The sequence below is a fragment of the Protopterus annectens genome, chromosome 7.part0 (assembly GCF_019279795.1).
Source record: "Protopterus annectens isolate FY-2018-M chromosome 7.part0, PAN1.0, whole genome shotgun sequence".
Classification (NCBI taxonomy): Eukaryota; Metazoa; Chordata; order Ceratodontiformes; family Protopteridae; genus Protopterus; species Protopterus annectens.
In genome coordinates, this window is record NC_056739.1 from 1024310756 (window position 1) to 1024336879 (window position 26124).

At 41.7% G+C, this 26124-nt stretch overlaps 1 protein-coding gene across 1 annotated transcript in view; it reads right to left on the minus strand.

The window, feature by feature from the left end:
• The window catches only part of DMXL2 (Dmx like 2), a 1902820-nt gene that overhangs the window by 133308 nt on the left and 1743388 nt on the right, over window positions 1–26124 (minus strand). Inside the window, exons 42-44 of the mRNA XM_044076363.1 lie at window positions 24860–25001; window positions 898–958; window positions 652–779 (exon numbers count right to left, since the gene is read on the minus strand). Of these exons, the coding sequence (XP_043932298.1) occupies window positions 652–779; window positions 898–958; window positions 24860–25001 (331 nt within the window). The remainder of the gene's footprint in view (window positions 1–651; window positions 780–897; window positions 959–24859; window positions 25002–26124) is intronic.

A 26124-nucleotide genomic window follows, 5' to 3' on the forward strand; every position in this document is an offset into this window, starting at 1 on the left:
GGGACTAAACAAATTAGAAGACACACTGAATTTTAACTGTAAACTGCATTCTTTTTTTCACAGAATAACGAAATTTATTTGAACACCCTGGGGCCACTTCTGTTGCTTGATGTGTGGCACAAGAGATCTAAAGAATAAGCTGCTTGCAGATCACTATGGGTATAAGTAGAGGGCCTAGTATCCTGAAAAGTTTTTATTGCCAAGCTTCCTAATTCCTAATGGCATTGGTCCTTCTACTGACAAGGATGGACTTCCTAATGCCAAAGCTGTAGTGATTTTAATCATACTATACAATAAATAAATAAATAAATAAATAAATAAATAATTACTACAGGCAAATGATTCTATGGTATGCTATCACAAAGGAATTAATTTCTGAACACAACGGTTTCAAAAAAGACCTATCAGCTTAATAAACAAATTCAATTTTTTACAAAATTTCTACTTTGATTTCAAAAACCAGTATGTTCATTATTTTCTGAACTTAAGTAACAAAGTCTTTTCTATGCAAAAACAAGATTTAGGACTGAAATGTACAATGTAATATAATGGATTCTTAATTTAATAATGGTCAAAATGGACTTCAAAAGCACAAAGGAAAAACAGGACAATGAGAAAAGCACATACACTCATTTATGAGGGATATCTAACCTTGTTTCCTTGAGAATTGAAGTACATCCTAGTAACCCTAGCGTTCCCAGCTTGACGAAAACATATAAGTTGCTGTGGTCGATTCCATTCAAACATCCGGACACTGCCATCCTGAGCTCCAGTTATATCTGCATTGAAGGCATACCCAGTAATAAAAAAAGTAAAAAAAAAGAGAATTGATGACAGAACTTTCAGTAACATTAAATATATGTTTTAATCAAAAATATGAAAAGTGCAGTCACTTACAGTATTGATAAACTGGATGTGATGCCATTCTCTTGATATTGTTCAAGTTTCTCTTCATGAGCTTCAGTATAAAATGAAATGCCAAATTATTACACTAAAAGTTTAGTGTTAAAGCTCTTAAGTCTAAATATTATTTAAAATGCTATAGGGTTAGTGTTTAACCAGCTCCATCCTTTGCAGCTTACATTTAAAGAATTTCATTTACAGAAATGAATATGTATCAGATATTTAACAAATTCTATCATTCAAAAGGGGTCTTTGTCTAATACAAATGATAGAGGCATACTATTGGTTAATCTGTGAAGAAACATTCTGCATTGGGGAAATGCTGAGGATTCTCTTTTGTTTTTGGTATCCCAGAGGTTTAGGAATAATTTCAGTTTCACTTCCATGCTTAAGGTTATACATGTTAGATCATCTGAGGAGATTATACTCAATGCTTGTGCCATGTAATTTAACACTCATCCACCATGCAATCATAGCCTGTTAGGAAGAAAAAGACACTATCTACAAGAAAATAATAAGTTTTACTTATCTGTCTTAAAGTAAATCCCTCCCCAACCAACTGCTTGAAATTCTGTCTAGACAGTTTATAACAGGAGGATAATTCACACTCAGCACAGAAGATCACTTCATAGATGTACTGGAACTGTGAGTACATATCTGTTACATGTGACTCTGGAGTCATAGATAACTAAGAGGAAGAATTGCAAACAGTAAAAATTAAACTTCCTAGGAGGTTAGAACTGAAGGAAGGCATAAAAACAGACTCAGAAGGTCAAGTCCAGGAAGCCTCAAGATGCCAAAGAAGGTGGCAGACCTGCAAGACTCATGGTCCAAGTAGCAATGTGCCATCATAATGATGTGACTCAATGATCAAATGGCTATGACACAAATGTACACAATGGATACATTTATGAAGTAAACAATGGAAGCAGCTATACCCCTGGCTGGGCTGACCTTTAACAACAGCATTTTACAATGAGCAGTGAGCTAATGACAGATTATAAAACAAATATTCATTAGTATTCTAAAACATTCACTGACTGAACAGAGCAATCAGGATACCCACTATAAAATGAGCATTACCAACTCAAACAAGTCCAGTCACCGCAGTCAGTTACACTAAAAACAAAAAGACAAGCTTCTTGCTTTGCAAAAGCCTCCCTATAATATATCTATATATTCCTCTTCATGTTCTTTTGGTATTAAAACTAAGAAATGAACAAGAGGGGAAAGACAAAGATATACAATAGAGAGTGCTTTGTATGTCTTGTTCCTGAATTTCACTGAAGTAATGTGCAAGCATGGGGATGTATTTGCCACAAACGTGCACAATACATCAGTAACTGACACAAAAAGTGGTAAGAAACTAAAGTCCCAATATTCAATGGCATTACTTAAAAAGTTAAATAATTTCTTTCTTAAGTAATGTCATTGTCCATCAGCAATATGCCACTCTTTTGTACAGATAATTTTGGATTTATCTATGGGTTTACTTTGATGATCACCCTACTGATCAAACCACACCACACCACACCAACCATGGGTAAATCCAGTTAGCAACTGCAACATCCAAAGCTGTAGCAATACAGCCATGCACAGGTTTCTCAAATGCGAGCATGGTGCCACCTACACTAATCAAATATACTCATCTGTGTATACTGCAAACGCCTGCCAAGGTCTTTACTGACTGCAATCCCATCCATATGAAACAATTGCAATAACTGGATGAAAATGAAATTACAAAAGCATTCTTGAAATAGTGTGATTTCGGGGGGGCACAAATCTTATGAGGGAAGGGTCAAAACTATGAGATAAAATCAGGGACATTCTGGAAATCAAGGGCAGTTGAGTGGTGTATCTTGTTGTCTGCCTGGGTTAAAAAAAAAAAAAAAAAAAAAAAAAAAAAAACATGCTGCAAACTAGATCTCCCACTTAGACAATCTTAAGACCCTCATGATGTCACCCAACTATGTTACTTGTTATTACCAATCAGCATTCAAAGTTCTCGGCTTTCTGGTTGCTCCCACCCACTATGATCTAAACAACCAATCACAGAATCTGAGAGAGACTCTGTAACTGGTTGTTTGGATTGTGAGTAAGAACAACCAGAAATATCAGAAAATAATGGATGAGGGTGCTGCAGCCCTGGCTTTCTAAGCATGGAAGAAAAAAGAGAATTTTGCCCTTTACAAGATCAGGGGACTGCAGACTGCAATAACAAGTGTGGGGTGCTACTGCATGGATTCATTCAAATCAGCCTAAGGAAAAGGAGATGAAATGGTTCCATCTTCAAGAATTTATGTTTTTCAGGCAGAATCTGAAATGTTAGTGTACATACAGGTTGTGAAGGGCTCGTTATTTCACATCAGGATAGCCATAGAAAATGTTTTATTCCAAAACACAAGATGAGTGCTTTTGTTTTAAACATTTAAAACTTCATCAGATAACTCCATTTGTAAAGTGCCAGTTTTTATACTACTTTCAGAAATGGTGGAATATGTCATGTGATGGCCAAGCTCAATTCTAAAAGCCACCTTTAAAGAAACAGGAAAAAGAAGTTATGTCTTATGATAACATTCTATCTGTGTAGTCGATCTTCACTAAACCTTGACTGTAGGCTCGGTTCCAAGCCTTGGAACCAACTCGGCCATTATTCCAGCTTGCGCCTTCCAAAAACTCTTGAGCTAAGCTCTACCCATAATGCTCCTCAGAAAACCACCTCAGATCAACTTTGCAAACAATAGTGACAGACAAGAAACAAAAGATCAGAGGCCACATCTGTGTCTCTATCAGTAAGCCAATCTTTGGAGAGATCCGATCTACCAAGAGATCTATGGTAGGGAGAAGGAGGGGCGAATGTCAAGGATTAGTGAAGATGACAACACAGATGGAACTTTATGGTAAGACATAACTTCTTTATCTGATTTTTGTCAATCTTCAAGTAATCCTTGACTGTGGGACAGAGTCCCTAGCTATCTGAATCTTGGGAGGGCTAATGGAAAAATATTCCTGAGAACCATGATGCACATCCCCTAGAGACCAGGTCCAGCTTGTAATGTATAATAAATGTATGAGGAGATGCCCATGTTGCCGCTGCACAAATATCATCAAAAGAAGCTCTGTCATGGAAAACTGCAGAAGCTGCTATTGCTCTAGTTGAATGGGCTTTTACAAGTCCTGGTACGTCCACTCCCTTTTTGTTATAGACAAAGGTGATACAGTCTCCAAGTCATTTATTTAGCTAGAGTAACTTTAGAGACTGGGCTTCCCAAAGTGAATGAAGAAAAGGAAATACATAGCTGATGAGATTTTCTGATTTCCTTTGTTCTGCCATGACAAAAAAGGCCACACTCACATACACACACATGCAATGAGAAAGAAAATTATAGAAAGTTTTTTTTTTGTTTAAATAAACTAATTAAAGGCAGAAAGGAAGTACCAACAATGGTACTTAAGAAATACCAATAGGGTAAAGGGGAAAAGTACCAACGATGGTACGTGAGAGATTACCTAAACAACAGATTGAAGAAATAGATCACACACACAAGATAAACTATACAAAAGAGAAGTGGGTAGTAGAAAGGGAAAGTAGAAGAAGAAAAAAAGGGGAAACTTACAGTTTTACAAAGTTATTGCTGTCACTCGAGAAGTCAGACAAGAGAACACATCTGGCACTATTAAGTGGCAAATGAGATCTGGGGTGATTCTGTGAAGAGCATTATCGGTACAGCTTAGCTCGAGAGCTTTTGGAAGGTGTGAGCTGGAATAACATCTGAGTCGGTTCCAAGGCTCAGAACTGAGCCCACAGTCAAGGATTTTGTGCAGCTTGACAACATAAGATTTAATTTTTGCAAAGTAGAACTTTTAAACACATTACATTTACAACAATTTTCCTTTTTACATTTTACATTTAAAAATAACATTTTGTATAAAACCATCAAAAACTTCAAATTATTTATCTAACTAATGCATTCAGCTTTAATAAACTTGGAATTGATGTTTATTCATTTAGACCTGGCAGATTTCCTGCATTAAAACGGAGCTGCTAGTACAGCTCTCTTTTTTCTAATAGGAGAGACCAAGGCCCTCCTCTTATACTTGAGGTCACTTTCCCTAGAATGCTGAACTTAAAACCATGTCCCGGATACTCTTAAATATGTTTGGAAAGAGTATTTGTATCTTTCTTCTTCTCAATGTCATATAGATGTTCATACACCATGTTCGTACATGAAAGCAGTCATCTTGTGTTTTGGAAGAAAACATTTTCTATGGCTATCCTGAGCTTTTAGTGTTTTTTCTTTGAATTCTTGGTTTTATCAGTGTTTGTTGGAGTTGTAAGGGCTCTTTATTTTCTAGATTTTAGTCCTAGAAAATACATATGGAGATGAATGGTGTGTACTATGGATGATTATGAAAACATTTTTTTGGGGGGGGGGGAGTTGTGGGATGGTCCTAACAGATATCCAGTAATTGTGAAAAACAATATATTATGCCTTATAAATAAGGGCTAAAGCTGTGAGATCTTCTGAGCAAAGGTAATAACCAGAAACAATTGAAAGTATCTTCCAAGAAAAGACATTCAGAGCTAATGACCCAGTAAGTTTGAGTGAAGGAAAGGCAAGCCTATATATTACTAAATAAAGAAGTTATGTTCTTACCATAATGTTCCATCTGTGTTGTTCATCTTCATTCATTCATTAGTGATGGTTGTCAGTTCCGTCCTCTGAACCGAGTCAGCCTTGTAACAAGGCTTGTGCCAGCCAAAAAACTCTCGAGCGAAGCTTTTACCCACAGTGGCCTTCCCCTGTTACCTCATTTCGAGTTTGCCCATCATAAATAAAGCAGAGGCTTTCTCTGAGCAGAAACCCTAACGTAGGAGCAGGACCCAATCCCCATGAGCCTCTGGAGGGGGAAGGTGGGTGGGACATAATGAATGAATGAAGATGAACAACACAGATGGAACATTATGGTAAGAACATAACTTCTTTATCTGATGTTGTTAATCTTCATTCATTCCTTACTGAAGAGACAGAGTCCCTAGCTACCTTTAGTCCTGGGAGGCCATTATGGAAGGATATTCCTGAGTACCATTGAACCAAAGGATGCTCTTCCCCTGGAGGCCAAATCTAATTTGTAATGAGTGATAAAAGTATGAGGGGTAGCCCAAGTTGCAGTTGCACAAATATCATTCAATGAAGCCTGTGCAAGAAAAGCAACAGAAGTTGCTACTGACCTGGTGGAATGTGCTCTGACTTTGCACGGTAGAGGAGTTTTATTCCGTTGGTAAATCAAAGATATACATTTTCCCAACCACTTGGACAAGGTTACTTTGGAGACAAGATTTCCAAATTTTGAGCCTGAATAGGACACAAGCAACTGATCTGATTTACGTACTGGGCATAAGGTAATTAAGGGGTGATGAGGATTATTCTGCTTCTCAGATGAATGGCTTTCTTTAGAACTTGGGGAATCAGGGGGAAAGGGAGGAAAAGCATACAGAAGTCCCATGGGCCAATCATGAATCAGAGCATCCCTCGGGGACTCCCCCTGTGGGGGGATTAGGGCAAAGTAGCTGCTGCATTTGTGGTTTGCTGGAGTGGTGAACAGATCACAGCAAAGCTGGCCCTAGCGGTTGAAGATCTTCACTGCAATAATAGGACTGAGGGACCACTCGTGAGGCAGTAGGATACATCTGCTCAGTTTATCTGCAATCATGCTGGAACTTCTGGGAATATGCATTGCAGTCAGAAAGCATTTGGAAGCTGTTGCCCATTGCCAAATGCTCATGGCTTCTCGACACAATGGGTAGGACTTGGTTTCCCCTTGTTTGTTGATGTACCAGACTACCAACATGTTGTCTGACTGAACCGCAATTGTCCCTAATGGAAGGCTGGATTGAAATGCTTGCAGCTCTAGAAGCACTGCCCTCAGTTCTAGAATACTGACATGCAGGTGGGCCTCTATGTCTGACCAAGTAGCCTGGACCGTCTTCCCTTGGTACATCCCCCCCAAACTATAAGGGAAGTGTCCATAGTCACTGTGGCCCTGGGCTGTTTTGGGTAGAAGAGGTGACTCCATAGTCGATCATCTGGCTTCATCCACCACATTAAGTCCTGCTTGCATCTCTGAGTTATCAGTATTTGAAAGGACAAGTGATGTTGTAAGGGGTACCACTGTGTTAGAAGGAGCCACTGGAGAATTCTCATGTGTAGTCTTGCCAAGGGCACTATAGTAATTGACGCTGTCATGGAGCCCAGGAGTTGGAGGACTGTTCGAGCTGGGACTAGGTTTCAACAGAGTATCACCCGGATTTGGGATCTTATCCTGTATAATCTGGGTTCGAGAGAGAGACTAGGCAAGCATTCATATTGGAAATCACTCCGTTAAACTCTAAGGATTGAGAGGGGATCAGGTTGCACTTTTCCCAGTTTACTGAGATCCCCAGAGATTATAGAGAGTATAGTGAATTGCTATCTCCAGTAGATGCTTGGTGGGGGTGATAAGGAGGCAATCATCTAGATATGGAAACACCTGGAATCCTTGTAGTCTCAAGTGAGCTGTTACCACTGCCATGCAGTTGGTGAACACTCTGGGGGTTGTAGAGAGTCCTAAAGGCAGCACACAGAATTGGAAATGATTGACTCCTAGCCGGAAGCAAAGCAATCTTCTGGATTGTTTGTCCATTTTTATGTGGTAATACACATTCTGAAGATCTATTGAGCACATCCAGTCATCTTTCTCCAAGAACGGAAGGATAGACTGAACCATGACCATCCAGAATTTCTCTTGTTTGACAAATTTGTTCAGGATGCTGAGATCCAGAATTGGTCACCAGTCCCCTGTCTTTTTTGGCACCAAAAAGAATCTTGAATAGAATCCGGATCCTATCTGGTCTGGTGGGACTGTCTGGTTGACTCTTTTTTGAAGTAGCTTTTGAATTTCTAGTGCTGCTGTTTCCCTTTGACTGGGTGGAATGTCAGGAATTCGACTTGGTGACTTTGGGTAAAGACTGAACAAGACATGGTATCCACTGGATATGATCTGTTGCACCCATAAATCCATTGTTATTGTTAGCCAGGCAGAATGATGCAAGGAAACACGTCTCCCGACTGTTTCCAGAGGAAAGCAATCAGGCCACTCCTCAGGAGCGCTGATAGAGTTGTCCAGAGAATGAATCTCTGGAACCCTGGTTAGGCAGACCCCCTCTGCCCTTGTAGGAGTGCCTTCCAGATGAGTTACACCCTCTGCCCTGGAGAGCAAACTTGCCACATATGTCACGGAAAGGACCCTGTGATTTTATTGTGCCGCATCTTTCCGCTCCTCTGGTTCCTAGAGTATGGACACTGAGGGGTGGAAAATGTACACCCACGGCAGACAGGGTCTTGCAGTCCTTCTCACACCTGGCCAATGTGTCTTTCACTTTCAGGCCAAAAAGGAAGGAGGCTTCCACTGGAGCATTAAGGAAGGAAGACTTAAAAGGGTCCACAAAGTCCCAAAGGTGCATCCAGACATGACATCTCATGACAATGCCTGAACTCTCCACTCTGGCTGCTCCTTCACTGGCATAAGAAATCAGACACATGGATGACTTGGAAATGGATTCCAGGGTAGCTAGCTGTGAGGCAATTTTGTCATGGACCTCGTCAGAGACAGCTCCTGCTAAAGTTTTGGAGAGTTTGGTGACTAGGTCTCTCTGAAGCCTGGTGAAGTGTGCCAGATAATTCAAAGACCTAACAGCAAAGGTTGATGATGCAAAGACTCACTTCCCTAGCCTGTCCACCACCAGAGACTCCTTATTTGGGGGGTGGACAGTTTGGTTCTCCTTGGCCAGTTTCTTTTCTGTGGCTGCCTCCACCACCATCGCATCTACTGGAAGGCCCTTGGACCAGTGTGGGTGCTGTTCGGTAGGAGATAAAATTTTGTCCGGCCACCATGGAAATGGTTCAATGGTATCAGGACTCTTCCATGCGTGCTGCACGATGAGTTGAACTAGCTCATCTGCAGGTGGGGCCACCCAGGAGGTAGAGGGTTGAGCATGAAAAGCCTATAGGAACACGGACTCCACAGAGGAGGGATTGGTGGGCTTCCAGCCACCCATCTGTTTCAGTATTTTAAGGACGTCTACAAATGAGACATCAGGGAGCGACCATGCGGACCCCTCCCCTTCATCTTAGTCTGCGTCCTTGGTGAGAGATTCCTCAGGTGAGTCTATGTGCTTCCTCTTGCACGTCCTCTTACAAGGTACCTCTTCAGCGGGAGCTTCTGAAAAGAACTCCGAAGAAGGGGAACCCTGTGGTAGGGTATCCTGAGGCTCTTGTGCTCGACGTCCCAAAGCAGTGGCTTATGTCAGCTGCGGCTCAGAGGAAGGACATAACTGATGCTTTGACAATGACAGTTTGCCTACAGATGCAAGGGCCCCCTCCATCTCCTGGAAAGCCGGTCCTCCTGAAGAGGGATGGGAGCCCGGATCCGGGGTAAAACCCCACTCCAGTGAACCAGCTGCCAAAGGAGGAGTCTCAAGAGGACTCAGTACCGAAGGAACTGCTGGAACCATAGACGGCACCATAGAAAAAATCAGCGCTGTGCTAGGAACCTCAGAACCCACAGTCCAGTCACAATCCTTAGAAAGGCTCAGTTCTGAATGAACCGAAGGACAAATGGTCGGCTCCAGAACCACTGTGAGATTCACCAGTGGAACCTAAGCTATGGGAGCCGAAGTTCCAGGAGCTTCGATACCTGCACCAAGGTCAAAGGAGGAGAATATGCTGGAGTCTGTGGAGAAAGACTCCCAACTCCTACATGGAGTTTTGGAAGGTGTAGGAATTCCCCTCGCTGTTAGCAGTGATCCACAAGTCGCACCGCATCCAATTCCGAAAGGCTCCTGATTGATCTAGTCGATATCCCTGACAGGGAGTCAGGTCTTTCCAAGAAGGGTCTAAATTGTTGCCCGAAAAAGGGGTCCACAGTGGGTGAATATCTGGTCCTGGCTGAGTGGTCCACTGGCACTGTAGTCTCTTTTGTGGAGACATGCATCGAAGGTGTATCCGGTGTGGGAAATCCTGGAATAGAAATTATAGGCAGGCTCAGTGGTATAGTCAAGGCCGGTGCCAAGGAGGACGGTACTGGGGCTGAGGATAAAGAAGATGGCACCAGGGCAGCTAAGACTGGTTTTACTAAGGTCGGTGCCATGGACATAATCACTGATGCTGAAACTGGTGCCGAAGATAAAGATATTGATGACGACACTGTAGTCAGTACCACAGACGGAGCCGTGGAAGTCAGTTTGGTCTTGTAGTAGTCAATTTTGGTATTTTGGTTTTGATTCTTGGTTTCTATCACCTGAAGGTGATAAAGGAACTGAATGTGGTCTTTTCCTATGTTCTTTACTGGGAGGGGACAAGCCCTCTGACCTAGAGATAGCTTCTGAGAAGGGTGTCTTAAGGAGACCCTTCAGAATTAGCTTATCTTTCCTTTTATTAAGGGTTCTGGAGCGAAAGCTTTTACAAATTGAACAAGGTGGTTGAAGTGACAGATGAGGTACACCCAGACAGTACACACAGGAGACATGGGTGTCTAAGTTCGGCATTTTGCGGCCGCACTGGTCGCATTGTTGAAAGCCAGAAGCTCCCTTCTTTTCCGACATGGTAAACTAAACAGCTATCACAGAAAAAACAATAAACAGTAAGCACAGTAGTTATAACAAGACAATTTTTTTTGGAAGAAAAAGGGAGAAGGGAAAGGGAAATACCAACTATGGTACTTGGGAGAAATTGCCTCAAGGGTAGAGGGAAAGACCTATACCAATGATGGTATTAAAGGCTACCTAAAAATGGTAAGAAACACAGCAATAGGAAGACAGTGGGTAAATAACGATAAGATGGGGAGAGAAAATATCAGAACAATAATTAGTTTGAAAAATTTCCAAAATACTTAGCTGAGGGCTGGCTTGACACGGCTTAATGTCAATGTGGCAAATGAGATCTGAGGTAACAGGGGGAAGGGAATTGTGGGTAAAAGCTTAGCACGAGAGTTTTTTGACTGGCATGAGCTTGTTACAAGGCCAACTCCGTTCCAAGGATGGAACCGACACCCACCAGTAAGGAATGAATGAAGATGAACAACATCAGATCAATGTTTACATGTTGATATTACAATGCATAATCCCTATTTGACAAGTGAATGGTCAGCCACAATACTTCCCAATAAGGTCATGATGGCTGGAATACCAGAAACCAATATAAAGACTCCACCACTGCATCACTTCTTTTTTTACATCACTTCCTCCTACTTTCAAAAATGAAGGCATCAGATGACAGTACCATTCTGTTTCTTCCCTCTTACACTTAGTGTATAACTATGGTGACAACTTTCCTTTACTACAAAGTCTCATGAGGCACCTCATCTTTGCTGTTCTCTTACATCAAAGGACTCTACAACTCTCTTAATACCCAAAGCCTACTTCTCCCTCTGAAAACCCACTACTTTATTAAAGATTCTGGCTAACTTTTAGGTTTTCTCCCTTATCCAGTTATACTTGTTCCATAACCAATTCTTATTTTTCTCTGCGGGTTTTTTTTTGGTAGCAAGGACTGCAGTATATCACCTCCTTTAATAAATAACAGTACACATCACACATTGTGTCTCTTTACTTCATGGCCTTACTCCTTCACAAATTAATTTATTCCCTGCTGTGAGCTATTATCTCTGGATTCCCCCATTACTGTACTTCTCTGTAGATTCTGATTTTCTTCTAAGAAAGGATACGACCTTGGGTAGCAAGACTCTGACTAAATTTTAACTTTTTTTCATATCCAGTGTTACTCATTCTATATCCAATGATTCTCATTCCATAGCCAATTATACAAATCCCTTATCCACTTGTACTCATCCTTTGCAGACTTTAGTGGGACTAAGAACTGCAACTTATCTGTTCCTCTAATTAATATTACTATCTATGGTGACAGCATACATGATATATTTACTTTTTGACTCCTTTTTCTTTTTACTTTTGGTGGCTGCAAAAAGTGTAGTGTCTCTCTCTTTCTTAAAGATTTCCTTCACCCTGCTGCTCATTTAGCCTATATTGAAATTAACTTTACTTTACCTTTGCAACTCATTTTTCACCCCTAACACAGCTTTTCCGCATTTTTGTTATTCTGCTTGCAGGCTTATATGGCATTAAGAAATGCAGTTTTATCTTGGCCTCTATATTAACCAATAGTTGCAGCACTTTTCTTAATTTTTTTCTGAATCATACATTTTATCTCCAGTCGTACTCACCCCTCTTCCTAGCCACTGTACATCACACTCTTATTATGTATTTCAGAGGAGAATATGCATACCCCATTTCCATAATAAGCTTCATCTCAACCGCTAATTCCTATAACATTTACTTCTTTTCCTAAACTTTAACACTTACTACCACTCTTGTAAAGAAAAACACATCATGGATTCAAATTTGAATTTGACATATTACTACCATGTACTAACTACATTTTTCACACTTTTAATACTTCCACAACCATCATCAAGTAATCACCAAAACATTCCACTCAACCTGCTTATCTTTCTCTCTCTCTCCATTTTCCAACCCTGCATGCTCCTATCACATCTTAGACAAATAGTAATCAAACTTACCACATCTCCCTATGCGCAACTCAAAAAAAAACTTCCAAAAACCTTACTGTATAGATTCTTTAAAAAAGGACACAATTATAATCATTTACTATAACTTAATTCCAGCCCCACAACCTCCTTATGCCACTGTTTTTATGATCAGGGGTCAAAGAATCCAGCTTAGACCCACTTTCATACACAAAAACCTTTCATCTACCTACCAAGAACCACTCACATATAAGACATAGTCACAAATCTATAAACTTTTCATCATTAAATATGGGTTCCTGTCAGTTCAATGAAAAATCAGTTAATCAAACTGTATTTTCAGTGCAATTATATCGAACATGGTGTACATCGAACTGTTCATACTGAGATCGAGGTACAGTGAGGATCAGGAAATTTGCCCTTTCCCCACTGCAGTGCGATCTCGGAGTTGGTATATATAATTAGCGGGGGAGTGAGAGCCACAGCCTCCCCACATGAGGGGAATTCGATGAACGTCATTTCCGAAGAAATGCCGTTTGTTGAAGTGAAGGTTTGCTGAAGTGATATATACCCATTAAATATAGGAGTTATACAAAACATACAGAAGAAATCCATATCTGGATGATGCAAAACAACCTCACGTTAACAGGGACATGTGAGACATGGTTTGAATCTAATTCCAAAAATACTGAGACACTTCAAAATCTTGCCAAAGAATACAAGACAGCTGCTTTATGTTACTAAAATAACTAACAAGCCCTCTAAAATCTAAACTTGGACCATACTGAAACAGGCATACTCTAGAACATCATACAGTATCCACAGCCTCAGTAATGAATTAAACACTGACTGGTCCCACTTATTAAACAGGCAATTCAGACACCACACGTAACCTTTTTACTAGTACATTGGTCCTATTAGAAAATAAATGGTTGCCCACATTAACCCATTATAAAGATTAATTGAAAAGCTTTAGTTTGACAAAAACCTGTGCAGTTTATTAAGAAATGGTCATAAGTCCTGGCCCACAACTAATGTTCCAACAAGTCACAAACAGTGACAGGTGATACTGAAATATAAAAACAACTGTTATAAGTAGAATAAAAACTCACTTCTACAGAACAAAACTGACTAAAAACCTTTCACAGACAGAATAGTTTTGGAAAGGCATCAAGAAAACCACTGGTCACTCTAAACCTAATGACAAGTGTCTGGCAATTTCAACCGAGTCCCTGGCTAAGCACTTCACCAAAGACACAAATACCACAGCAACCCAGTCACCAGCACTCAAATCCATCAGCAAAATCGTATCTTCCCACATTCTACATTAAAACAATATCCCTCAAAAAGCATACACAGACACATAGACTCCGTATCCAAACAGGGTACTGCTGGAGCTGACAATATATGCCCATGGTTCATCAAAATCTGCAAAGGCCTTATACCCCACCAAGCCATCCATTTATTCAACCATCCCTTACAAAAACAGTCCTAGCCAACATTCTGGAAAACAATGTCATTTGTACCTATCCCAAAATCTAAATTACTGCCTGATTTCATTCTTACTTAGGGCAAGCTGTTTAAAAAAGCTATTTATGGTTAAACCACTCAATTTCTTTACAAATACAATGTTTTCTTTTCTCAAAAGCATACCTTTGTCAGCAGCAGAAGCACAATTACAGCTTTTCTAACCCTTACAAATTTGGTATTTCAGATTATCACAGGACACTATAGCACTAGTATATTTTATTTATTATTTATTTATGTATTCACACTTAGTTAATAGGATTAGTCCTTACTAGGGAAAGCCTACATATGGCACTTGGCAGAATTCCCACTCAGTTGAATCCAAAATGACTAAAATCAAATGGATGAAACCCCATTTCATTGAGACACATTTTAATCAAATTACAAATAACTGAAACATTGTACAGTGAAAATCACTGAATGGAAAAGTTTTAAAAAGAAGTCTACATGCACCCCCTGTGTGGACGGCTTAGCTCCCCACACCCCCTTACTTAAATATGCTAACAATATGGTTGCACAACTGTGGAGCAATGTGAAAGTTCCAAAAAAGGGAATCACTGACACTGCACAGATAGAACCCAGACCAGCAGAGGTTATGTTATAGAACTAGGTGCAGCTATGCCACATTCAGTGAAATGGACTTTCAGTCAAATGGTCACTCAACTCAAAGGGCTTTTGACCATTTTATCACTTGTCAGTCAGTGAAATGGGAACCAAATGTCATGGATCAATATATATATATAATGTGCTTATATAATCATCATGTATATGTTGCATTCATAACTCACGTTGAAAACCCTCACTGCCTTTTTTTTTTTTTTTGTACTTAGATGTAAACAAATGCGTACATTAAGTTAAGCCTCTATATGATACATACACTTTGCTTTTCTCCCAAGACTTGCACTGAAAAGGGGCTAGGGCTTGTGCCTGGACAGCTCATCACAGCAAACATATAGTAACAGATACATAAATAGACAGACAGGTAGATAGACAGATAGATAAATTCTTATAGCAGATGACCAAGGCCTTTTAACTAGTACTCTCCTTAGTGATCTAGCAAAGCATTCAACACAGCCAGTCACACTATCCTCCTGATTATATTACCATGCTTTAAGTCTAGATTACGTACAATCTTTTGGTTTACTAATTACCTTTTCAACAAACTCTTCACTGTGAATACCAAACAGGAATTTCCAGCAAGGATCATTGTTCGCATCCCTCCTTTTCATCTATATTCTTCCCACACAACTTCAAACTACCAGCATGCTCCCTGCACTAATGCCATAAAGACCCACAGAGCAGCCTATGGCACAATCCATAAGGTTGCCTTTAACAACCTATCCGAACACTAAAAGAGAAAAGACTTGTTCTTAATTGCCAGAAGACCAAATTTGTGTACTTTGGCACTACACACTGCAGCCTACCCAATATATCACTTCTCCCTCAAGATAGCTTCAGCACAGAAACTCCTAACTTCATTTAAATACTTAGTTATTACCCTATATCCCCTCGTTACAATGACTATGCATAACAGTCTACTAAAATATAAGATAAATGAGACTAGGGAATAGACACTATAAGCAAAGATATTCTGCAACTACAAATTGAATACAGTCTGCCACCAACACCTTACTCTTTTATTAAAATACCTCTTAACTGGAGACACTCAAACTAAATATACAGATTCATACTTTTTTCCCTCACTACAAATGTCATTTCTACTTCCTTGCACATGCAAATTGGTTCCACATCCATCAATAGTCTGACCTTCTCCACCTTACTCTCACACATATAAATACAACTCAACAATGTGGTACCCACAAATCTGTTCTAAGCTAACCACTTCAGCCTCAGCACTGTGCTCTGCCATCCAACAATCCACACATCCTCTAATGACCAGAAAACATACAGTGCACATCAGATTAAGACTTTTCCACCATTGTTCCTACATTATCAGATGAGCTTCCTATTGACATCAGAGCCTGTACTTCCACTGCTGAATTCAAAACAAAGCTGATACAACACCTTCAAAAGTGAGCCAAATGCAGCTGCTTTTAGCATCTCATATTTTCATGAACAGTTATCCAAAAACAGCAGATCCTCCACCATGGGCTTATTTCCACACCACCTCATTTTTTGCAGCATTAACAAAAAAATGAATATTAGAATCTTCAATATGTTAATTCTGATGCTCTTACAACTTCAGAAACATAGCTAAAAAATTAACTTTACCTCCCTTCATACCTGGATTCAGATTCACATTTCTCATACTTTGAGGATGACTGCCTAGATAACCAAGGTGGAGGTGGTGTCATGTGCCTTAGGAAAAACATCTCAGTGGCAGAGTGCTGGCCAATTCTCCTTCCCAAGATGGTGGTATTCAAGTCATGACTAAACTCAAACTGGGCAGAAAAAGAAGCATCACCATGCACACAATCTATAAATCTCTCTCTTACTACTTTACCTCATGCTTGATCTTTATAGCAATCTGTTCCACCAAAAAAAATGTATTTTAATTAGGGACCTGACTCTAAACTTAGGTCTCCCACACAGTAAACGTATTCAGCTCTTCTCCATACTTGTTATAACACAGTTAATGCCAAACCCAACAAATTAAATTCAACACAGTCACAAGGTCAAGCATCTTGACCTTATTCTTACAATATTCCCAAAAAATGTACTTCTCTGCATGTACTGTCAAACTCCATCAGTGGCCATTGCCTTGTTTACTCTCATTAATCTCTAAAATACAAGGCATCACCGCTTGTACTAGTCAATGTTCATTTTTCCTACCAAAGAAACACAATCCACTACACAACTGCATAATTTCCATTTTATACTGTTATGACCTTCTTGAAAAAGGTAATGATACATAGTATTACTTGAGGGTGCAAACATCTTAATTATGGAGACAATTCAGGTTGCTCTTCATAAGGACAGGATGTAAAACAGGATTTCAAAAAGGCTAAACATCCTATTGCCAGTATGTCTAGAAAGAAAATTGCAGAAAAAGTTTCTATCATGAAGGAATAAAGAGCACATGGCAGCATGGGTCTATCAACTCGGTGTAAGAAGCCACGGCATGGAATAAAAATAGAAGTTATGTTCTTACCATAACGTTCCATGTTAGTTGTCTTCTTCTCGCCTTCTTCTTGCTGGATGGGTTCGGAGCCGACCTCGGCCCGACTGCCACTCTAAAAGCTCGAGAGTTGGTTCCACTGGCTCGAGGCTCCCCTTATATCCCACAATGCTAGGCGAGAGTTACCTCAGATCTCGTTTGTAAGCTAACCCCAGCTTATAACAGTAACAGTATAACTGTAAAAACAGAATCCACCTCTAACAACAGGAAGAAAAAGGGTGACCTACATCCTGAACCAAGAAATATGCATAATAGCATATGACTAAGAAAGAGGTGGTAGAAAGAGAGGTCACGATCACAACTCCTCTAGGTCTGTCCAGGCCAGGGGAAGGAGGGTGGGGAGCAAGAAGAAGGTGAGAAGAAGACAACTAACATGGAACGTTATGGTAAGAACATAACTTCTATATGTTAAGTTGTCTATCTCGCCTTCATTCTTGCTGGATGGGACCGTCCCTAGCACCTTGTCCCGGTGGCCTAACGGAACAGACTCCTGAGAACAGTGGAACCAAAATTAGCTCTATGCCTAGAAGCTAAATCCAACTTATAATGAGAAATAAAAGTGTGAGGAGTAGCCCAAGTAGCCGCTGCACAAATGGTGTCAATAGGCAGTCTGTCTTGGAAGGCTAAAGAAGTAGCCAAAGCTCTGGTGGAATGGGCTTTAGGTTTATTAGGCAATTTTTGTTGTCTAATTTCATATACCAGGGAAATCAAAGATGTTAGCCATCTGGATAATGATACCTTTGAAACTGAAAGTCCCTTTCTGCTTTCCGCATAGGAGACAAACAGCTGATCAGATTTTCTGAATTGTTTCGTCCTATCCAAATAGTACCTTAATTGACGATGAACATCCAGGCAGTGTAATTTTTGTTCAAACCTATTTGAATACTCTGGGAAAAAGACAGGGAGGTCAATGCTTTGGTTTAGATTTGATGTTGAAACCACCTTAGGCAAAAAGGACGGGTTAGTCCGTAAGGAAACTCTGTCCTTATGGAACAAAAGATAAGGAGAACGACAACTGAGTGCTTGAAGTTCTGAAATTCTTCTAGCTGATGTGACAGCCACCAGAAAGAGAGTTTTCCATGATAATAATTTCAAGGAACATGAAGCTGCAGGTTCGAAAGGGGAAAGAATCAAAGAAGCAAGAACTAAATTTAGGTCCCAAGGAGAAGGAGGATTTCTTATAGGAGGTCTGAGAAGAAAAACTCCTTTCAAAAAGGCTTTGCAAAGTTTGTGGGACATTAGGGCAGATTCAGAAATACCCACATGGAAATTAGAAATAGCTGCCAATTGAACCTTAAGAGTAGATGGAGATGAACCTGCATGGAAGAGTTCAGCTAGAAAATCAAGGACTAGTTGGATGGAAGCGGTGAAAGGATCTATGTCCTTTCCTTGTGCCCAATATGAGAAGCGTTTCCACTTACTCAAATAAATCTTTCGAGTGGAAGATTTATGGGAAGCTATCAATATATCTCTAACAGAGTGAGATAATTGAGGAAGCCTGGCTACGGTTGGAACTGGAGGAACCAAGCAGTGAGGTTCAGAGAGGGAGGGAGCGATGAAACTGACCCGACTGGTGGATCAAAAGATCTGGAACTAGGTCCAGATTCCACAGTCGCCCAAAAGAAATCGATGTAGAAAGGGGAACCACACTTGTCGAGGCCAGTAAGGAGCAATGAGGATCAATGAGGCCTTCTGAGCGATAGCTTTCTGTATTACTTGAGAGATCAGTGGGAAAGGAGGAAATGCATACAGAAGTCCCGGGGCCAAACTTGGACTAGAGCGTCCCTGCTGGGTTGGCCTGGTAAAGGGAATAGAGTGAAATATTCTCTGCACTTGCTGTTTTGGGGAGTAGCAAAAGATCGCAGCAAGGCTGACCCCACTTGAGAAAGATTTCTCTCACTACAGAGTCTTTCAGAGACCACTCGTGAGGCATGAGTATAGCTCTGCTCAACTTGTCCGCAATGTGATTGGACTTCCGGGATGTGCGTTGCTATCAGAAAACGCTGAGAAGAAATCGCCCATTGCCACAGTCTGAGTGCTTCTCGACACAGGGGTATGATCTGGTTCCGCCTTGTTTGTTGATGTACCACACTACAGACATATTGTCTGTCTGGATTGCAATCGTTCCCAAGGGAAGAGAGTCTTGAAGGGCTTGCAACGCTAAAAGCACTGCTCTCATCTCCAGAACATTTATGTGCAAGTGGCATTCGTTTGGTTGCCATGTGCCCTGGACTGTCCTGCCCTGATAATGCCCCCCACCCGATCAGGGAGGCATCCGTTGTCAGAGTAGCAACCGGAGGAGGTGGAACAAATGGTCTTCCCGACAGGAGCTGGGGGGAAGACATCCACCACATGAGATGCTTTTGGCACGCTTGCGTGATCATAATGGTGTGAGACATTGGAAGTTCCTGGTATGACCATTGAGAAAAAAGCATCCACTGAAGGATCCGCATGTGGTATCTGGCCAATGGAAGGAGAGGTATGGTCGCTGCCATGATTCCCAACACCTTTAGAACTAACCTGGCTTTGGCTCTGTTGTTGTTGAGAAGAAGTGACACCAATTTGTGAATGTCTGATATCCTTTGGTTCGTTAGCCTTGCAGACATGTTTATAGTATCTAAATTTGCGCCTATGTAGGTAATAGTACGACAAGGCGACAAAACAGACTTTTCGCAATTTATTGAAATACCCAGTTTTGACAAACGCGAAAAGTATAATCTCTGGCCATCAGAAGGAGATGCTTGGTGGGAGCTGTGAGAAGCCAGTCGTCCAAATATGGAAACACCTGGAATCCTTGACGTCTCAGGTGAGAAGCTACCACTGCCATGCATTTGGTAAACACCCGGGGGGCAGTGGTGAGACCAAAGGGCAGGGCCCTGAATTGAAAATGACTGGTTCCCAGCCTGAAGCGGAGGAATCTTCTGGAGCGTCTGTTCATTTTTATGTGATAGTACGCATCCTGAAGGTCTATAGAGCACATCCAGTTTCCCTTTCCCAATAGGGGAAGGATGGACTGCAGAGTGACCATCCGAAATCTTGTTTTCTTGACTGACTTGTTCAAGATACTGAGATCCAAAATTGGTCTCCAGTCCCCTGTTTTCTTTGGAACTAAAAAGAACCTTGAGTAGATTCCGGATCCTTGTTGGTCTGCTGGCACTGACTGAATTGCTCTTTTTGCAAGCAGTTTTGAAATTTCCAAAGCTGCTATATCCCTTTGAGCGGGTGGAACATCTGGAAGGGATTTTTTTGACTGATTTGGAAAACGAAGAAAGGGGATAGAATAGCCTTCGGAAATGATGGACTGTACCCATTTGTCTTGAGTCAGGGATAGCCAGGCTTCTGGGTACAGTGACAATCTTCCCCCGACTGCCTCCGAAGATGGGCAGTCGGGCAACACCTCAGGGATGCTGAAAGGGCTTGTCAGGAAAGGCTTCCCGATTGCCCTGGTTCTGCGGACCCCCTGCCCCTAGGGCGGCGTCTACCATTGTTATTCCCACCTCTGCCTTTGGTAGGAAAACGACTCTGCGTCAGGCGAAGTCCCTTGAGATTGTTTACGGAACCACATCTTCCCACCCTTCTGGCCTTTGGGGTAAGGCCTAGAAGGAGTCGAAAACGGACTCCGACGGCAGAAAGGGTCTTGCCATCAGTCTCGCACCTAGTCAGGGTTTCTTTCACTTGAGGACCAAAGAGAGATGATCCATCAAAAGGGAGTTCGTGAAAGACGCCTTGAAACGGTCCAAAATTGCATAGCCGCATCCAGGCGTGCCTACGTAAGGCTACACCTGTCCCTGCGGCTCTGCTTGCTCCATCGGCCGCATAAGAGGAGGCGCATGGAGGAGTTAGATATGGAATTAAGGGTAGCCAGCTGCGTGTTCATTTTTCTTGGAAACCCGCAGCTGTAGGATCTTTAACATTTCACTCGCTTCTTTGATCAAGTCCCTTTGAAGACGAGTGAAATGGCACAGGTAATTCAGCGAACGCATGGTAAATGTCGCTGAGGAGAACATCCGCTTCCGTACCTATCCATGGACCTAGATTCCTTGTTAGGTGGATGGACAGGCACTGAAGGATCAGCCAGTTCCTTCTTTGTGGCAGCAGCTACCACCATAGCATCCACAGAAACTCCTTTTGATAAAAATTGCTTGTCTGATGGAGCTGTGATGAATTTAGAGGGTCTCCTGGGAGTGGGGTCCACTGAATCAGGAGCCGCCCATGCCTTCTTAGCAACCACCTGCATGAGGGGGTCGAAGGGGGACACCCAGGAGGTGGAAGGACGAGAGCCAAACGCCTCAAGATACACAGATTCGTCCTCCAAAGGGTTGAGGGCTGGCCAATTTCCCCTCTGTTTCAGGATCTCCAGAATGTCTGCAAATGAGACATCTTCAGAAGGGGAACGGGGAACCCTCAGAATCATCCAGATCTGTGTCTGACGTGATAGACTCAGGTGAGTCAATGTGTTTCCTCTTGCACTTCCTCTTCCGAGGGGACTCTTCTGCCAAATCAGGAGAGGCCTCGGAAGAGGATGAAATCCCCACAGGGGCTCCTGAGGAGCTGGCTCTCTGCGGTCCGGGATGAGGGAGTGAGTCGACTTACCCTGAGGCAGCATAGAGGGAGGGGCGGACGGAGCCGACTGTGGAGTAGAGCCAGGCTCTAACACACTCCGCATGACCTCGAATGCACCCCTGTCAGGCAGAGCCAGAGGTCCCCGCTCCGAGGAGCTAAGAACCCCCCTCGGCACCGACAGTGATGGCTCCGAGGTCGATGTCGGAGCCGAACTCACCAGCGCCGAAGCTCCGAGAGGAAGAGGGGGGTCGGACAAGGGTCCGATGCCACTCACCCCCTCGGAGCCGACGAGGGAAGTCCGGCGCCGAGATTCCTCCAAAGAAGAAAACGGAGCGACGACGGAGCCGAAGACAATTGTCTCGGCCCGGCAACTACAGTCTCGGTTCCGACGCGACCCGGCTCCGAACTCAAAAGAGTCGAAGGAGGAAAGAGTTGATGGACGGGGCAGGCACCGACTGATGAGTCGGGCTCTGAAGCATCTGGGCTAGTGCCTCGGACTTAAGTAGTCGACTCACTACCCTCTGAAGGTCATAATCGGACAGCCTCGATGACCTAGAGGAATGAGACCTTTGGCTCCGTTCAGACAGCAGGGGAGATCCTGGAGCCGAATGAACGGAGCCAAGAGAAGGTGACCTAGACCTCTTTCTAGTTGTCGGCTCCGAAGGTCTGGTCGGAGCCGACACGGGTACCTCAATAACCTCGGCTCCGGCCGGAGCCGAGGGAGCCACAGAAACTGTGGACTGAGACTTATCGGCTCCAGCCGGAGCCGATAAAGGCAAAGGTTGAACAACCTGAGGTCTCGGCTCAGAAGCCGGAGCCGAAGACCTCGATGCCTTAGAGGGCTTCCCTGTTGAAACTGACAGGGAATCCTCTGGCTTCAACAAGCCTCTCAGAATTAACTTGTTTTTTTCTTTCCTGCAGGACCCTGGGGCTGAAGCCATGGCACACAGCACAGGAGTCCTGCAGGTGCAAAGGCCCCAGACAATAAACACAAGAAGTGTGAGCGTCTGTCAGAGACATTTTCTGACAGCACGCATCACACTTCTTGAATCCGGAGACCTTTGCTTCTTTAGACATTTCCCTAACTGACAGGTGTACACAAACACACACCCAAACACACAAGTTATACCCTGTCAGGAAAAATAATAATTTTAGTAGTGATACTAGAATTTAAAGTACAATAAAATTAAAGTAAACTACACAAACACTCCACTAGGGAAGGGAAGGCCTAAGGCCCAAAGGAAGAACCAAAGGTTCTTTAGTAAGAAAACGGGAAAAATTAGGGTCGGGGATAAAGTTTTGTGATCTACACTAACTAAGAAGAAATTTAACTTAAAAAGGGGTAAAAAGAGTAACTTTTAGAAGAAAAAGCTAACACTCACCAGGAACCGGTAGAAGCAACCAACCTCGAAGCTGTAGCGGCAAACGAGATCTGAGGTAACTCTCGCCTAGCATTGTGGGATATAAGGGGAGCCTCGAGCCGGTGGAACCAACTCTCGAGCTTTTAGAGTGGCCGAGTCGGAGCCGAGGTCGGCTCCGAACCCATCCAGCAAGAATGAAGGCGAGATAGACAACTTAACATCTATGTAATATGCAGAATGTAAGCACTGGACAGCAGACTCTGTAAGTATACATATTCGATGCACTATGCCTTTAAGCTAGGTTGGAAGAGGAAGGACAAAAAAGACCACAGACGCAGGAAAAGGACAAGGTAATTATATAAATAAAGGAAGAAAACAGGTAAATCAGATATCCATATGGCTTTGTGAGTTATTCATCAACATGTTGCTGCAAAAGATATTAGAACCGTTTGTGGGAACCATCAGCTCAATATTAAAGCAGAGAGAGAGAAGGCTGAAAGGCAATGTTCTGCAGTGTTAAGAAAACTAGGAAATAAAATGGGAGCGCTATGGATTACAGAACTTGAAAATAAGGTGAACACAGAAAGAACAACTGAAACACTAGCAAATGATTAATGAGGCTCTAGCAGCTGACTGATTAAGTAAAACAAAGTTGGGACATGGTAATGTCTTTTAACTTCTTCCACAGAAACAAATACACTGCTGTAGTCAAGCCAGGGTGACAATCTTACTGTAATCAAGAGAAAAGTAATAGGTAGTTTCACACACACACACACACACACACACACACACACACACACACACACACACACACACACGCACACACGCACACGCACATGCACATGCACACATGCACACACTTTCTCCAATCCCTCTCTAAAAAAAAAACACGTTTTGACTGTGTGTATCCCTGTTGTTCAGCTGTAACCATGTGAAAGAAATACTGGTCAACAGAAACACACACATCCTCTAACAATGTATAATTATTTTCATTAACATATTAATTGCATTAATGAAATCATAAAACTGTTACTAAGTTGGGAACATTTTTTTTCTAAAGAGTTAAAATTCCTGTAATCAATTTTCCATAAGCAACTACAAAATGTTCAAACAATTCAACTAGAAACAGTCTTTCTAGTGCACTCATCAGTTGGTTCTGCTGGTTGACAGGCTTTACTGTTGACTTTTAATGCAGTTCACATGGGCATGATTAGCGGACATGGCACTTAAGAAGCAGGAAATTAGAGGTAGAACTAAGTTATTAATGGACAGGTTTTCTGTCTCAACTGTATACTGTGTGTTATTCATTCACAGAGTTATACACTAAGGGACATTACAGGCTAGATTTGGCGTACAATTCAGTGGGTTGAAGTCTGTATATAGATAGAAGAAGGCAATCATGAAGTGCCAAATGCAAGTGACATTTTATTTAATGCATGCTTGTGCAAGCAGACCAGACTGAGTATGGACCAAAAAAAGCTTAAATACATGCTGCAGATTATGACTACTTATGTGATTCAGTCCTTTCCCTATTTGCCAATATTAGTTGATGAAACAGTGATCAGATGTGAAAAAGGGGTCTTAACAAAGGATGAGGTGGAGTGTAATGCTGCTAGAATGAGGGGCATGGCTGGGAGAAAACTTCTGCACTTTCTAATGCTTGAGTTATGTGATGTCTTAACAGAGCCACATAAAACATTCACACAATAATGCATCTTAACAATAGGACAAAAATCTTCAATGAATACTTTATAGTACATACTATTGTAGCTCCAGCACTAGTTTGTCCACTTCCCAACCATGGCATAGACATCGAGGAAGGCATCTGAGGAGATCCAAATGATGGTGGGGCAGCTGAAGGAGGAATGCTAGAGGTAGTACTGCGATGGTCAATATCATCAGAGCTACAATAAAAATGTAAAAACACTACTGATTTACATTAAAAAGAGACATCTGATAGAAAAGAAAACTGATTCACATTCACAAAACAAACTGTGTGCACCATACTTACAAAAAAATGACTACACACTAAATGATCAGCAAGTTTTTCCTACTGCAATGTTATTTTTGGTAAACTGAGAAACTGAATGATGACAACGCATGCCTACACCTTCTTTTTTATATTCTCAATTATTTAAGATAGTAATTTAAAACTGTAACAATATGGTGCTCTTGCAAATAAGGCTGTCACCTCATCTGGAACCATATTTGTAGTTCCAACTTCAATCAACATTTAGGAAAACTGTTATGTAAATACTTACCATACCAATATACATATTTAAAAGGTTTCAGCAGGATATGCCTCAGGCAGGGTTATGACCTACCATTAGCTCTTGAAAGGAAACATAGTCCCAATAATTTGGTACAGAGGAGGTGGACTCTGAATCACAGAATCTGCACAGATGTATATATAAAATATGAAGTATTCCATGCATCCCTAAATTATTTCCACTTAATGAAGAGCATTACTTTTCATGAAATCCTCTATTCTGGACCAAGGTAAAGATTCAAGTTGTTGCCTAAACAGCAGGTGCAGAAAAATCCACACAGAAAACTGAACAGATGGAAACTTTGTTGTAAAGCAATACAATGAAGTGTTCGGAAAGGAAAGCTGGAGTTTACAACTGTCAGTAGAAGTTCTATTAGCTAAGACCCACAGTTGTTTGGAAGGAGAAATGTTAGTAAAAGTCATTTATGTTACACAGACTTTGAAGTGCTTATCCAGAAAGGTGCTGATAAAAAAATTGTTTCTACTAGTGGAAGTCCTGGTGATAACAGAATTTGTCCTGCCCTGTGAGCACATATGGCAAATATTTTATTCTGATTTGACAATTGCTAATGTATAAGGTGCATCTAAGAGTACCAGCCCTGAAGCTTGTATTAGCACCTTAACCAAACACTACTGTAAAAGTGCCCGATGTACTGAACTGTCTTCCAAAAGCAAAAGCTGTTCTACTGAGTTGCTGTCTGGTTTTTCCACCTTTCATGACGTTCTGGTTCCTTTTTGTCAAAGTTAGCTCATTTTAT